This window comes from Schistocerca cancellata, chromosome 2 (genome assembly GCF_023864275.1).
Source record: "Schistocerca cancellata isolate TAMUIC-IGC-003103 chromosome 2, iqSchCanc2.1, whole genome shotgun sequence".
NCBI lineage: Eukaryota > Metazoa > Arthropoda > Insecta > Orthoptera > Acrididae > Schistocerca > Schistocerca cancellata.
In genome coordinates this window covers 255,970,727-255,986,871 of record NC_064627.1, presented here as the reverse complement: position 1 = coordinate 255,986,871, position 16,145 = coordinate 255,970,727, and the positions used below count along the sequence as shown (strand labels likewise).

Sequence of the window (16,145 nt, the reverse complement as noted above, 5' to 3'; positions counted from 1 at the left end):
TGAATGCCGTTCCACGCTGTTGGTTGCAAGCTCTGAGCAGTCGTTGAGTTGACGGCAACCTTGGTCACATTCTTCCATTTTCTGTCCACCCTATGTCCATTATCCATTGGAATATCCGCGGGATGAATTGTTGATCCTCTTATGATCCTACTCGCCGGTCATCTTCTGTCTTCAGGAAACAAAGCTGCGTCCCCACGTTCACTTTGTTTTCCCCTATTTTCAGTCAGTTCGATTTGATCTCCCCTCTGTTGAAGGCACTCCAGCCCATGGAGGACTCATGATTCTTCTCCATGATACTCTCCATTATCACCCAACCCCTTAAACACTTCCTTCCAAGCAGTCGCTGTCCGTCTTTCCCTTTCTGGATACACCTTCTCTTTTTGTACTGTATACATTCCATCGTCCACACCAATGGCACGAGCTGATCTCCTTCATCTTCTTGGTCAGCTTCCACCCCCCTATTTGCTGGTTGGGAACTTCAATGCCCACCACCCGCTTTGGGGATCTCCACATCCTTGTCCGCGTGGCTCACTATTGATAGACATCTTCTACCAAGCAGATCTTGTTTGCCTCAACACTGGGGACCCTACATTTTTGTCTGCCTCCACAACAAATTTCTCTCATTTGGACCTTTCGGTCGGTACTGTTCCGCTAGCTCGGCACTTCGAATGGTTCGCCTTTACTGTTACACACTTGAGTGACCACTTTCCATGTGTCCTTCGATTGCAGCCACAACTGCCATATATGCGCACGTGACACTGGAAATTTGCCCAAGCTGATTGGACACTTTTTTCGTCTCTAGCGACATTCGATGACGATGAGGTCACTCATATTACAGACGTTATTCTTACAGCTGTGGAACATTCAGTACCTCGCACCTCCGAATTTCGCGTTTTCAGACACCATCCTACTTTGGCCAACTGTATCCACTATAAGCAGTTCCGTGCACGATGCCGTCGTGTCATCCGTGATAGCAAGAAGGCAAGTTGGGACTTCTTTACTAGCTCATTTAATGCCTTCACTCCCTCCTTGGAAGTTTGGAGTCAGATTCGACAGTTGCCTGGCGCGCCTAGTTTTTCCCCTGTCTCTGGGCTCACTGTCGCCCATGATACATTAGTGGACCCCGTCGCAATTTCTAACTCATTGGGTCAACACTTTGCTGAGATTTCGAGCTCTTCAAATTACCCGCCAGCGTTTCTCCCGAAGAAACGTGCAGCGGAAGTGCAACCTCTTGCTTTCTCCACTCAAAATCGTGAAAGCTATAATACTGTTTTCTCCATGCGGGAACTCCAACATGCACTCTCTTCTTCTCGCTCCTCCGCCCCAGGACTGGATGGTATCCACATCCAAATGTTGCTGCATTTATCATACCATAGTCTGCGTTACCTCCTTTGCCTTTATAATCGAATTTGGACCGACAGTACTTTTACCAGACGATAGCGGGAAGCTATCGTCGTTCCTGTTCTGAAACCTGGAAAGGACAAACATCTCCCCTCTAGCTATCGCCCCATTTCTCTCACGAATAGTGTATGTAAGGTTTTGGAGCGTATGGTGAATTGCTGTTTAGCTTGGTGGCTGGAGTCCCGCAGTCTTTTAACACCTGCCCAATGCGGTTTCCGAAAGCATCGTTCTGCAGTTGACCATCTTGTTGCTCTCTCCACTTATATCATGAACAATTTTCTCCGGAAACACCAAACAGTAGCAATATTTTATGATCTGGAGAGAGCATACGATGCCTGTTGGAGGACAGGCATCCTCCGCACACTGTTGTCTTGGGGCTTTCGAGGTCGGCTGCTCCTTTTTCTTCCCGAATTTATGGCAGAGCGCACATTTAAAGTGCGGGTAAACACTACTCTCTCCCGCACTTTCTCCCAAGAAAACAGGGTACCCCAGGGTTCTGTGCTAAGTGTTGTACTGTTTGCCATTGCCATAAATCCAATTATGGATTGTCTCCTTCCTGATGTCTTGGGCTGTCTCTTTGTGGACAATTTTGCGATCTACTACAGTTCTCAACGGACCAGCCTTCTTGAACGACGTCTTCAGGGATGTCTCGATTGCCTCCACTCTTGGAGCATCGAAACAGGCTTCCGCTTTTCTCCCAGTAAGATCGTTTGTGTTAATTTTTGGCATCGTACGGAGTTTCTTCCACCCTCTTTACATCTAGGACCTGTCAACCTTCCATTTTCAGACATCGTTAAATTCTTGGGTCTTATGTTTGACAGAAAACTGTGCTGGTCCTCCCACGTTTCCTATCTTTCGGTCCGCTGTCTGCAATCCCTCAACACCCTCCGTGTCCAGAATGGTACGTCCTGGGGAGCGGACCGAGTGGTCCTTCTCCGCCTCTATCGCGCCTTAGTGCGCTCGAAATTGGACTATGGAAGCATAGTTTACTTCTCTGCTCGGCCGTCTATTCTTCATTGTCTCAACTCTATCCACCACCGTGGATAACGTTTAGTGTCTGGAGCCTTTTACACCAGCCCTGTGGAAAGCCTTTATGCTGAGACTGCTGAACCCCCGCTATCCAATCGGCGAGCTGTCCTTCTGAGTCGTTATGCTAGCCACCTGTCTTCCATGCCTGCCCATGCCGGCCGATGACATTTTTTTCGACGCCTCCTTGGATTTAGGGTATGCAAGCCGCCCTCCCTCCCATCTACCACCGGGAGTCCGCTTCCGTCAACTGCTCCATTCTCTTTCCTTCCGCTTTCCTAAAACCTTCTTGACAACTTGGTGTACAGCACCGCCTTGGCTCCGTCCCTAGACCTGCCTGCTCCGTGACCTTCATCAGTTTCCCAAGGATGGTACCCCTTCACTCGTTTATCGTCAGGCATTTGCTGCTCTATGTGCACAAATGAAGGAAGCCACATTTATTTACACTGATGGCTCGAAAACATCGTTAGGTGTAGGGAGTGCCTATATTGTTGGCGACACCCCAAATCGATTTAGACTTCCCGACCAGTGTTCGGTTTATACTGGGGAGCTTTACGCTGTTCTTCAGGCTGTCCAATATATCCATCGCCATCAGCGGATACAGTATGTTATCTGTTCAGATTCTCTCAGCTCTCTCCTCAGTCTCCAAGCTCTCTACCCTGTCCACCCTCTGGTCCACCGGATTCAGGACTGCCTCCACTTGCTCCACTTGGGGGGCGTCTCTGTGGCGTTCCTCTGGATCCCAGGACACGTCAACCAACCCCCTTCTATAGTGGTTTTTTAAAGCTTTTCTTCTGTTTTTAGTTTCTCCAATTTTTTGAGTTTTGTTCCCATTGCTGCTGGTTTTCAGTTTCGGGGTTTTTTTTTTTTTTTTTTTTTTTTTTTGCCCCCCTAAGTAACAGACCGGGCGCTAATGACCGTAGCAGTTTTGCGCCCTAAAACCATAACAAAAAAAAAGAAAGAAAAGGCTGAAAAGGGTTACTCCACAACCCCGCAAGTCTTCTTTTTTTGTGTGCATGCCTGTCAGTGACTCAATGCATCTGCTTTTCAGTGACTGGTCTCCTTCAGTCCCAAAGCTCTTTCAAAGATCATCAGTTTTCATTATTATAAAGCAGAACAGCATGCCATAAAAGCATAATTTCTTAAGAGACAGCATAAGAACAAGACACTGTAGACATTGTAAATATAAGACTGCTCTTTTTTAGTACTGAAGGTCAGGCCTTCTGTGTCATCTTTGGGGCACCAAATCAGTATTTAATGGTAATAGTGTGGCAACAGATAATTTATGGAAGTAATTGTGCATCCTCCACTGCAAATGTACAGTCATGGGAATCGCGCCAGGTTATTAGTCTCAAAACCTAGTGATTTGTTCTTTTGAAATTTCCTGTGAGATTGTGGTATATGACTAATTTTACTTGCCAAGGTGGCAACAGCATTGGCCCTGTATTATTCTGTGCACTCGGTTGGTGGGCTCATTTTTGTGGTAAAGATCTGCTGTATATGTAGCATGCTGCTGGAAATCCTTATATTGATAATCATTTGCTTGCTTGTGGAGTTTCGTTTGCTGATGAGGTGTGTATGGGAACTGGGAGTGGCGCAGTAATCCTTAGATCAACAGATACAATAACTAAAATATATTTCATACTTAGCCATATTTCTGTAGAAGATAATTCTTTAGAACGATAGGTAATAAAATTATTCAAAATAAAGTTTGTCATTTCTTCAAGACAACACAGTAAGATGGATTTGGTAGTGCAAAACGTGCCAAACTGAGCTTCATGAATTTTTCAATTTGTTGACCCTAATTTAACTTTTTATTCACTCCAAGGACTTTTACTTAATATGTTTAATTTAGTGTATAACCAGTAATGTGCATTTCTGGTCCCAACTGTTCATTTTTTTCTCTTTTGTTTCAAATTGAACGGAGTATCATGAGATAAAGACTATAACTATTTTCTGTGTCCATTTACACACCTATTCAGCTACCACCTGAGCATGTTGACATGATGATCACATATGAATACCACATGTTACACTTTTGACACATTTTTGTGCATTGATATTATTCAGCCTGTAGTAACTTTCTAAGGAACAATTTCTTTCAGCAGTTTTGCAATGGCAACTCTTGACTTTTATGGTGAGACAGGGAGTCCACCCTGCAGAACAGTTAAGATGGTAGCTGCTGCCATTGGTGTGAAACTTAACAGCAAGTTTGTAGACCTTGATGCTAAAGAACATCTGAAGCCTGAGTTTCTGAAAATGAATCCCCAACATACGATTCCTACAATAGATGATAATGGTTTTTATCTTTGGGAGAGGTGAGAACTGTTCTAATAATGTTCTAGCATTTAATCAAGTTCAAATAATTTGTGTACTTCATTTCACAAAAGATCCCACATTCTTTATATATCATTTTTTAAATAATATATTCTTATTATTAACCACAAGCACTATCAAGAGTAGATGTAGTGATTTGTTTTGGTCAATTACAAAAGTCCTTGAAGAGGACGCCATGTGACACACACACACACACACACACACACACACACACACACACACACAATATATTGGCTATACATGGTTGTTCCTGCAGACAAGTTTTGTTGGAGATGAAAGAATTGTGGTTAGGGAAAATTATAAAGGAGAGGAAGTATCAGTATATATATATATATATATATATATATATATATACAGGGTGTTTCAAAAATGACCGGTATATTTGAAACGGCAATAAAAACTAAATGAGCAGCGATAGAAATACACCGTTTGTTGCAATATGCTTGGGACAACAGTACATTTTCAGGCAGACAAACTTTCGAAATTACAGTAGTTACAATTTTCAACAAAAGATGGCGCTGCGGTCTGGGAAACTCTATAGTACAATATTTTCCACATATCCACCATACGTAGCAATAATATGGCGTAGTCTCTGAATGAAATTACCCGAAACCTTTGACATCGTGTCTGGCGAAATGGCTTCACATGCAGATAAGATGTACTGCTTCAGCTGTTCAATTGTTTCTGGATTCTGGCGGTACACCTGGTCTTTCAAGTGTCCCCACAGAAAGAAGTCACAGGGGTTCATGTCTGGCAAATAGGGAGGCCAGTCCACGCCGCCTCCTGTATGTTTTGGATAGCCCAAAGCAATCACACGATCATCGAAATATTCATTCAGGAAATTAAAGACGTCGGCCATGCGATGTGGCCGGGCACCATCTTGCATAAACCACGAGGTGTTCGCAGTGTCGTCTAAGGCAGTTTGTACCGCCACAAATTCACGAAGAATGTCCAGATAGCGTGATGCAGTAATCAGTTTCGAATCTGAAAAATGGGCCAATGATTCCTTTGGAAGAAATGGCGGCCCAGACCAGTACTTTTTGAGGATGCAGGGACGATGGGACTGCAACATGGGGCTTTTCGGTTCCCCATATGCGCCAGTTCTGTTTATTGACGAAGCCGTCCAGGTAAAAATAAGCTTCGTCAGTAAACCAAATGCTGCCCACATGCATATCGCCGTCATCAATCCTGTGCACTATATCGTTAGCGAATGTCTCTCGTGCAGCAATGGTAGCAGCGCTGAGGGGTTGCCGCGTTTGAATTTTGTATGGATAGAGGTGTAAACTCTGGCGCATGAGACGATACGTGGACGTTGGCATCATTTGGACCGCAGCTGCAACACGGCGAACAGAAACCCGAGGCCGCCGTTGGATCACCTGCTGCACTAGCTGCGCGTTGCCCTCTGTGGTTGCCGTACGCGGTCGCCCTACCTTTCCAGCACGTTCATCCGTCACGTTCCCAGTCCGTTGAAATTTTTCAAACAGATCCTTTATTGTATCGCTTTTCGGTCCTTTGGTTACATTAAACCTCCGTTGAAAACTTCGTCTTGTTGCAACAACACTGTGTTCTAGGCAGTGGAATTCCAACACCAGAAAAATCCTCTGTTCTAAGGAATAAACCATGTTGTCTACAGCACACTTGCACGTTGTGAACAGCACACGCTTACAGCAGAAAGACGACGTACAGAATGGCGCACCCACAGACTGCGTTGTCTTCTATATCTTTCACATCACTTGCAGCGCCATCTGTTGTTGAAAATTGTAACTACTGAAATTTCGAAAGTTTATCCGCCTGAAAATGTACTGTTGTCCCAAGCATATTGCAACAAACGGTGTATTTCTATCGCTGCTCGTTTAGTTTTTATTGCCGTTTCAAATATACCGGTCATTTTTGAAACACCCTGTATATATATATATATATATAATAGACGGAAACATTCCACGTGGGAAAAATATATCTAAAAACAAAGATGATGTGACTTACCAAACAAAAGCACTGGCAGGTCGATAGACACACAAACAAACACACAAAATTCAAGCTTTCGCAACCAACGGTTGCTTCATCAGGAAAGAGGGAAGGAGAAGGAAAGACGAAAGGATGTGGGTTTTAAGGGAGAGGGTAAGGAGTCATTCCAATCCCGGGAGCGGAAAGACTTACCTTAGGGGGAAAAAAGGACAGGTATACACTTGCACACACACCCATATCCAACCGCACATACACGGACACAAGCAGACATTTGTAAAGGCAAAGAGTTTCGGCAGAGATGTCAGTCGAGGCAGAAGTACAGAGGCAAAGATGTTGTTGAAAGACAGGTGAGGTATGAGTGGCGGCAACTTGAAATTAGCGGAGGTTGAGGCCTGGCGGATAACAAGAAGAGAGGATATACTGAAGGGCAAGTTCCCATCTCTGGAGTTCTGACAGGTTGGTGTTAGTGAGAAGTATCCAGATAACCCGGACGGTGTAACACTGTGCCAAGATGTGCTGGCCATGCACCAAGGCATGTTTAGCCACAGGGTGACCCTCATTACCATCAAACACTGTCTGCCTGTGTCCATTCATGCGAATGGACAGTTTGTTGCTGGTCATTCCCACATAGAAAGCTTCACAGTGTAGGCAGGTCAGTCGGTAAATCACGTGGGTGCTTTCACACGTGGCTCTGCCTTTGATGGTGTACACCTTCCGGGTTGCAGGACTGGAGTAGGTGGTGGTGGGAGGGTGCATGGGACAGGTTTTACACCGGGGGCGGTTACAAGGGTAGGAGCCAGAGGGTAGGGAAGGTGGTTTGGGGATTTCATAGGGATGAACTAAGAGGTTACGAAGGATAGGTGGATGGCGGAAAGATACTCTTGGTGGAGTGGGGAGGATTTTATAAAGGATGGATCTCATTTCTCCTCCATTTAGCAACCGACTGACATCTCTGCCGAAACTCTTTGCCTTTACAAATGTGTGCTTGTGTCTGTGTATGTGCGGTTGGATATGGGTGTGTGTGCGAGTGTATACCTGTCCTTTTTTCCCCCCTAAGGTAAGTCTTTCCGCTCCCGGGATTGGAATGACTCCTTACCCTCTCCCTTAAAACCCACATCCTTTCGTCTTTCCCTCTCCTTCCCTCTTACCTGATGAAGCAACCGTTGGTTGCGAAAGCTTGAATTTTGTGTGTATGTTTGTGTTTGTTTGTGTGTCTATCAACCTGCCAGCACTTTCGTTTGGAAAGTCACATCATCTTTGTTTTTGTGTGTGTGTGAACAGGAACTAGATGTAAAATATCTAGGTACATGAATAATAGGATGAAAAATTTCAAGTGAAGGAAAGCGAGGTTATGGGGAAAACAAAGATGGGGGCAGTTGGAGGAATAGAGAAATGAATTACAAGAAAGGAGCTTATTTTTGGGTTGCCTTTCCCCTCCCAGAGAGAATACAAATGACGGAGATAATGAAGAAGTTGTTGAAGTCTTTATGTTTTTGCACACAAATTGTTCAGCACAGTAGTAGAGCTTGTAGTTATCCACAATTTTGTGGTGGGCATCACACAGGTACCATCTGGTTAGTTGTCATACTAGTGCTTGTGAAACAACTGCATTAGATGTTGGTTGGATTGGTGTACGCAGAATTTTGCACTAGTTTGGCTCACAAGGGAAGGAATAGTTTGCAGTTTTGATCTCGGAAAACACACAAAAATTTTTATCATTTAATTAAAGAAATATAAAGATGGATCTGTAGTAGATTTTAGTTTACAATTTGTGTACTGTAATTAAACAGTTTGTTATGAAATTTCACTATAAACAAAATTTACTTAATTTACTTCTATTAATGGATGACTGAGATGAATAAATAACTGGGGTATGATGATTAATAATGCAAAAGGACTACAAACACTATGGCAGCTTTGAATTTTGAGTCTTGACAACACTTGGTATTGCCCAGCCCCCTATTTCAGTGGCCCTTAAAGAGCACCAGGCTCGGCACAAACACAAAACATGTGAAGCACTGGAGTGCATACAGTAGCAGCTCATATTTTTATGCATAAAAGACATTGTGTTAACTCCCACAGCGACAACAGCAATATGCAGATGCTTAGAGAATAATTCTTTGGAAAATTGGTATAGCTTGGAGAATTTACCCATTTCATTTCTGAGTTGCAGATGAAAGTACGGTATTAATCAACTTTAAACCAATGTTTTATTGCAAATTTTCAAAAAACTTGGGTGTAAGAGAAACAGAGAGAGAGAGATTTTTTCCGAAATTTATGTTAGTATGATGCATTGTTGTGTGTAAGAGGTCTGTCCAAAAAATTTCAGAACATTCGTAATTTCATGCCAGTTGTGTGTTGGAGTGAAATATGGTTGGTGTCCCTGTGTTTAATGTGACTGCCAGAAGTTTCATTGTTGTATGTCTTTTAGTTATTATCCAGTGCTGTATTGAGCAGAACATTGTCACACAGTTTGCAAATTTCGAGATGACGTGGTTAGAGGAGTTGTGCACCTGCATTAAATTTTGCATGGATCTCAAGAAAACCTTTATAGAGACACACCAAATGATGCAGGATTTCTATGGTGACAAGTGCTTAAGCAATACTCAGTGTTAAGAATGGTTCATATGATTTAAAAATAATGAGACAGAAGTTTAAGACCCTCGTTTAAGATGCCATTTATTTACTGACGATGTCAGGAATATTAATGAAATTGTGCATGCCAATTGGAGACTGACTGTCAGAGAGATTGTAGAAGAATGTAACATTCCAGTTAGATCATTTAATGGAATCCTGACACAGCATCTTGGAGTGCATCGTGTTGCCACCAAGTTTGTCCCACAGTTCATGAATCAAGACCAGAAAGACCTTCTCCTCTCGATCTGTGGAGAGCTTTTCGATCACGCAACTGAGAACAACATGTTCCTTAAGAGAATCTTAACTGGTGATGAGATGGGGGGGGGGGGGTCTACAGTTACGACGTTGAGACCAAGGTTCAACCTTCACAATGGGTCAGGAAAGATTCTGTGATACTAAAAGAAGCTTGTCAGATCGGCTCAAAGTCATGCTGATGGTTTCCTTTGACTTTGAAGGATTATTTCATCATGAATTCGTCTCACAGGGACAAACTGTTAATCTGTGGTAATATCGGGACGTGATGCATCATCTGCAAGGAAATATGAGAAGGAAACAGTCTGAAATGTTGCGAATTCATGACTTGCACAGTGATAACGCACCTGCACATTCAGCCCTGTTAGTATTATTGCACAAAAAATGATATCTCTGTGCTGCCTCATCATCTGTACTCCCTAGATCTGACCCCTGCAGAGTTTTTTTTTTATTTTTATTTGTAAAGTTGAGAACCCCATTGAAAGGACAAAGATTTCTATTGTGTACATAGTTCTGCGTAGTCAGTGCGTACACAACTTTCCCACTAGAGCGCGCCCCGCTAAGCACAACAGCGCAGGTGCAGCGCTCGTCCGTCTCAGCACTATGAGATGGCGCTGCCATAGAGACGGACCAAATACTGCTTCCGCCGATCCACGTATTAATATGTAACGCAGCCAATGAGATTGCTGCTAACGTAGAATCTTTTCTCCTCACGGTTCACACTCGCGCAGTGATACATGAACGCGTGAGGTATTATAACGAGTGTACAGACCTCCGATGACCAGTCTGCATTAGTCTGTACCAGTCTGTACGAGTTCAACATTTGTCTGTACCAGTCTATAATCGAGATTCAGTCTGCACCTAATAAGATTACCATATTCCTATACATAGCCATGAAGATAAATGTATAGACACTTTTGTCAAGTATCAGAGATATATATTTGAGAATAAGATTAACGTACCGATACCAAAGGAACTTCAGATTGTCAACTGTAAATAGCATCCAGAACCAAGTTAAGTAATTTTTACTCTTGTTATTATTTTAATAAATGTGTGTGAAATTTGATCAAGTTCTGTTTAAAGTTGGTCACCGTCAATCTGCTACTCTAAGCGTGCAAGTGGCATTTCTATCGTCTGACCTAACAGCAGAAGATAAACACGCCATGTTAAGACCACGAGACATATTCCTGTCACAAGTCAAATAATCTGATGGTGTGTGTACTGAAGGTCGTACACTACGCACACCACAATTTGCAATTATAGCTGAGATAAAAGAAAATTTGAGGATGGAACTTAGTGCAGTCCAGCAAGAGACATACCAAGACTGCTTCCAGAAGTGGAAACAGCATTGGAAGTAGTGTTTCAATTGCGGAGCAGAGTATTTTTAAGGAGACCATGCACAATGAGTAAAAGATAAGCATAAAAAAATTTGTGGACAAAGTTCTAAAATTTTTTGAACAGACCTCGTATATGGGAATGTCATACAGCTCTTGAAGGCTGTGCAGACAATATAGTCACTTTTCAAAGAATGGCATCAGATTTATTTAGTATATTATGCTGTAGAATTAATACTCGTGACACAGTCAAGGTGTACAGGACATTTTGGTATAGTGTGCATGTATAAGAAACTAATGACATTCACAAAAACAAGTTTGAGGTAGTAAATTTCTTTGAAATCCCTGTTTTCTTAAAAAAGTAATTGTCTCTTCTAACTTGCATTGATTTTTATATGAAAGAAATGTTTCTGATGAATTATCATTTTAAATAGCCGTGCTATAGCTGCTTACTTAGTGGACCAGTATGCCAAAGATGATTCTCTGTATCCCAAGGATGCTAAGAAGAGAGCTCTTGTGAATCAGAGGCTTTTCTTCGATCTTTCAACACTTTATGGTGCCTTTGCTGATTATTATGTAAGTAACAGATTTATAGGTTAAGAGCTGGATAGTTGTTTTTCATTGATTAAACGTAGAGAGGGTGTGTGGATATCTGTGAAGTTTGATTAGGATATTATGAAAGAAATGCAAAGTCTACACATTTATAGAAAGGTACATCAGCATTTAGCCACAAGCTTGCATAACAAATATTATATACAGGTTGGGCACACTGATTAAGTGGAACGTAGTGACCATTCTGTAACAAAATCATTTTATTGTATTTCTGGGCAACATATCATGCAATAGTAGACTGGTTCTTCTTCGTGGTAAGTTGGCATCAAATGCTTTGAATCTGTTACATAGTAACACGGTAACTAAAAGAATACAAGAAAGGCCTCTCTCAGCCTGTTCAGTTTCTAAGTTACTGTGTAACAGATTCAAAACCTCTGACTTACTAAGGAGTCGAAACCAGTCATTATAGTATTTGTATGACCCAAAACTGTGAGATACAATTAAGGAATTTAACTAGTTTCTTACTGATGATAGTTTTCCACCCAATTTATTCTACTGTTTTCATGTAACCTGTCCAGTGCTCAGTTACGCTAGTTACAAGGAATATAAATAAAACCAACTGGATCAAGAACAACATTTATGCAAGGGTAAAACTACATTTCTTCAATACGCAGTGTTAAAAGGCAATATAAATTGTAAAATAGTAGCTACATTTAAAAAACTACACTGTTAGGCAGGGAGAGGTGAAGAGCACGAATGCTCTATATTACTACCCGTCCAAAAATTATTTCTGCAATAGTTCATTTCATTGTTAGCATTTCAGTATTTTGTTTCTTCATTGTTGGTCATTTATTTCCTTTGGGTTTGTTTTGCTACCAATAATGTGACACAGTAAATCAGTGGTTAAATCCCAAGGTCAGGTATTAAATACCCAGTTGATGGTAGAATTTTTTCTGTCACTAATCGCGATTATTCGTGTTTGTCGAAAATGCCATGTTTTACTGTTGTTCGTGAAGTACCGTTGCCCAAGGTGTGTAACAAGGTAGTGACTGATATGCACAGTGGAATAACAGGTGGTTGCTTATTGACCACAAACTAAGTAGAGCTTTAGAGGACAAAGGTCCACACTTGATTACAGCTGAAATGTCCTTGTGTGATGATGCATAGTGAGTGCCCATTACAATGAAGTCCATGATTGTTGGTAGTGGCTATGAACAGGGAGGTGCCATGGATGCATAGTGACAAGATCCCTCAAGGTTATGAGGTATTGGGAAGTTCAGGCATAGATCCAGTGGAATGAGGGCTGATGGAGGTCTGAAGTCTAAGATCAAGCAGCTGTGATCCTGATGAAGATGCAAGATGGCTGTGTCTGATGGGTAGTGGCAGGCATGGTCCAAAGCCTAGGCTTGAGGCAGAGGCTAGTGGTTGGTCTGGTGCCTGTTGATCAACTGTTCACTGAGGGGCCGAGTGGCGATCTAAGCACCCACGAGCAGAGGAATCTGGTGTGGTGTCATGTGGATACATGACCTCGTTCACACTGATATGTGCCTGCGATTGCAGCACTGATCTGCATGCGACGTATCACGTGGCCTGCACTCCAGATGCTTTGGTTGCTGAAGGAGGCTTGTTGGTAAACAGCTGTGATTTTTCTCGTGACAAACCACATCCCGCACTTAGGCAGTGGCCATACCCGGCACACAAAGTGTATCTGCAAGTGTGGGGGCCAAATATGAGGCACAGAGCAGCCTCAGGAGCAGACTGGAACAAAACAACAGGATAGTCAGTCAGTGAACACAAAAAAAGTGATCCCAATGAAAGAAGCGTAAGATTCTGCATAAGGGACAGCAACTGGCTGCTGTAGGTGGTGAGGAAGGCCAGGTAGGCACGGCTGGCAGCAAAGTGTTCAACAAGGCACAACAGCAGGGGTGGCTGGCTGCATGCTGGAACAGCTGCAGAGGAGGCTGCAGCAGCACTGTTAGTGGTGACTGTCAGGAGTGACATCGAGAGGGCTGGCCACATCAAGGGGTGGAGACGATTGCAGAGGAGGCCACAAGAGAGATATGACAGTGGCGCAAGTGGTGACGATGAATTGGAAAGGTGTTGTGAGGGCCGTTTGAGATATGGCAAGCAATGATTAAAAGGCTGGACGCGACAGGGCCAGTGAATGAGCAGACAGTGTGGGCTGGCTGCCTAAAGGTCAACGACGAGTGGGTCAGGGTCCGATGGCATCATGTGCAAGGACTGGACCAGTACCAGAGGAATGTCTGGCGGAGAAGTCTGTGGACAAGAGTGGAGTGCAGCATGGCATGACAATATTTTAAACTATCTGGATGGCAGGGGGCCCAGCTTGCCACACAGAAAACTCGTTGATTTCCTGTCCAAACACTGTAGGAAAAAAAAAAGATCCTTGTCAACCTGAGTGAGTTGAATGATGCACTGCAGCAGGCCTTGCATTGTACAACCCCTGAATGGAAGTATTAGAGACACTGATGGATTGGCTGACCCCTGACTTGGAGGGCTGGAGGAAGTGATAGTTCTGGTGATTGAGAATACAATACAAGTTAACTAGAACCTAAATGAACACAGAAACATAAGGTATTCACAGACCAACAAGACCAGTAAGAGAATGTACATTGGAAGAACTCGTCACCAGATCGCCCGAACTATGCAGAAGAGAGAACATTGCCAAGAGCTTATATGCGCTGAGAAGTGTGAAGACAAGTTTCAAAGGGATACATACCAGAATCGAGACAACCAAACAATTGAACAGTGATACTGATTCCAACAATTGAAAAATCCATGTCTGGTACATGAAAAGTCCTGGTCCAGCATGTGGTTGGAAGAGTAGTATTCTCTTACCAAGGAGTGAGACTTCGTGAAGTGGGACACACGTGTTACAATGACAGCTGTTTATTACAAGAATCAAACCATATACACCTCCCGAGAATAGTTTCTACACATCAGAACAGCAGTGTCTTGAGAAACAGGGAAGATTAATAATGACACAGCCTGACAAGGCGATGAGCTTGTAGGCAGCCTCCCGATGAACAGTACGTGCTGCGACAACACTGTCCTACAGGGATACGTGCTCATAGGCAACCTATTGGTAATGACATGGTCCCCCAAGGAGATGAGCTCACAAAAAGTGACAACAAATATGGCCATACAATGCCCTCAGAGCAGCTGGCAGAAGCACAGCATTGGATATGGATCACAATGAGGGCAATTCGGCACCTTGGTGGACATTGAGAGTGGCAGTGGCAGTCGTGGACAATAGCAGAAACTCAAAATGGCTGTTGGTTGCTCAGAGCTCAGGAGTAACTGTGTCTCCCTGGACAGATCACTGAACTAAGTACACATCTTCAGAAGCATACACACAAAGTATTATATTTACACATGACCATGCAGTCATGAGTTAGTGCCCGCAAATGCAGCGCTGTGCGTTGTGATTTGCACGCCATGTAGTCTCAAGGCACTGTACCCCTAGGCACTGTAGTGGCTGTTGGTGGCTTGACTGTACATAGTGCCGTGCCTTTTTTTTATACAAATTAACACCTAGATGAGGCAGGGGCCATACCTAACGTGCAAAACATACACATTAAATGTTTTGGCTAAAATATGCAGGGGCCAGTCCTGGATACACAACATCCCTCCCCCTTAAAAAGAAAGAGATTGTGCAACCGTCTCAGAGAAGTGCTGCATACAGGGGAGGAGGCACTCCACTGCTGCCAATACTGACTGTCCGAGCAGCTGCAACAAAACAACAGTACATCAGCCATTGTGTAAACATGTGTTGGAAATGATCAACATGTAGCTAAAGATTTTAACAAAACATTGCATTCCACAAGCATTGAATATAACCAGAACATCATGCACAAACAGAACCCCAGACATGACATGAATATTTAAACAAGAATGCAAGATACAGTGAACAAGAGTGCTGATCATGTGGTGTCGGACCCATGACATCTGATACACAAGACTAGAAAAAGCACACAAACATTGCATAAAAAAACTCAGCACCAGATACATAAATACGCTGAACTAAACTACTAAGAAACACAAGAAAGTGAGCGCAATGCAACACACACAGAGCTGGTGATGTGTAGACATAGGGCTGATGTCATCGCCAACTGGCAGGGCAACAACATGTGGTCTGGCCTTAAGAGGGGTGGCACCAGTAGGAGTGCCGAAGAGAAGAGGACTGGCCATAACAACGCTGATGCTGATGTAAAAGCTGGCAAGGGCTGGCCCGAGGGTGGTGGGACTGCCACCATAGAACCGAGGGACACCCAGTAAAACAATAGTGCACACGATCTGACTGAAGGTGGTCCAGATTGCCACACACAAAACTAAATTTCTGGTCGTCCTATCCAGACATTGTACATGAACAGGCTCACTCAAAGATTGTGGGTAAGAGTCCATCATTAACCAAGACCGTATCACAAGCACTGCTCGGCCAAAGGCAAATTTCACAACAAAAATGCACATATAATTGTTCAACTAACAACCCAAACTCTTATGTTATCCAGACAAGAGCCTGGGAAAAATGCATTGTGCGCAGAAAATTTCTGCACCCACATTGGCAGCAAATGAGCACTATGTTGTGTGTCTTGTGGTATGTAGGCTACGAAGTGTAAC

At 43.3% G+C, this 16,145-nt stretch overlaps 1 protein-coding gene across 2 annotated transcripts in view; it reads left to right on the top strand.

The window, feature by feature from the left end:
• The window catches only part of LOC126161589 (glutathione S-transferase 1-1-like), a 57,473-nt gene that overhangs the window by 16,902 nt on the left and 24,426 nt on the right, over positions 1-16,145 (top strand). The window contains exons 2-3 of one of the 2 annotated variants that reach the window (XM_049917534.1): positions 4,536-4,745; positions 11,387-11,528. In XM_049917534.1, the coding sequence (XP_049773491.1) occupies positions 4,543-4,745; positions 11,387-11,528 (345 nt within the window). In that variant the 5' untranslated portion in view covers positions 4,536-4,542. Of the gene's footprint in view, positions 1-4,532; positions 4,746-11,386; positions 11,529-16,145 lie in introns of both variants that reach the window. The other variant, XM_049917535.1, reaches the window with a different exon arrangement.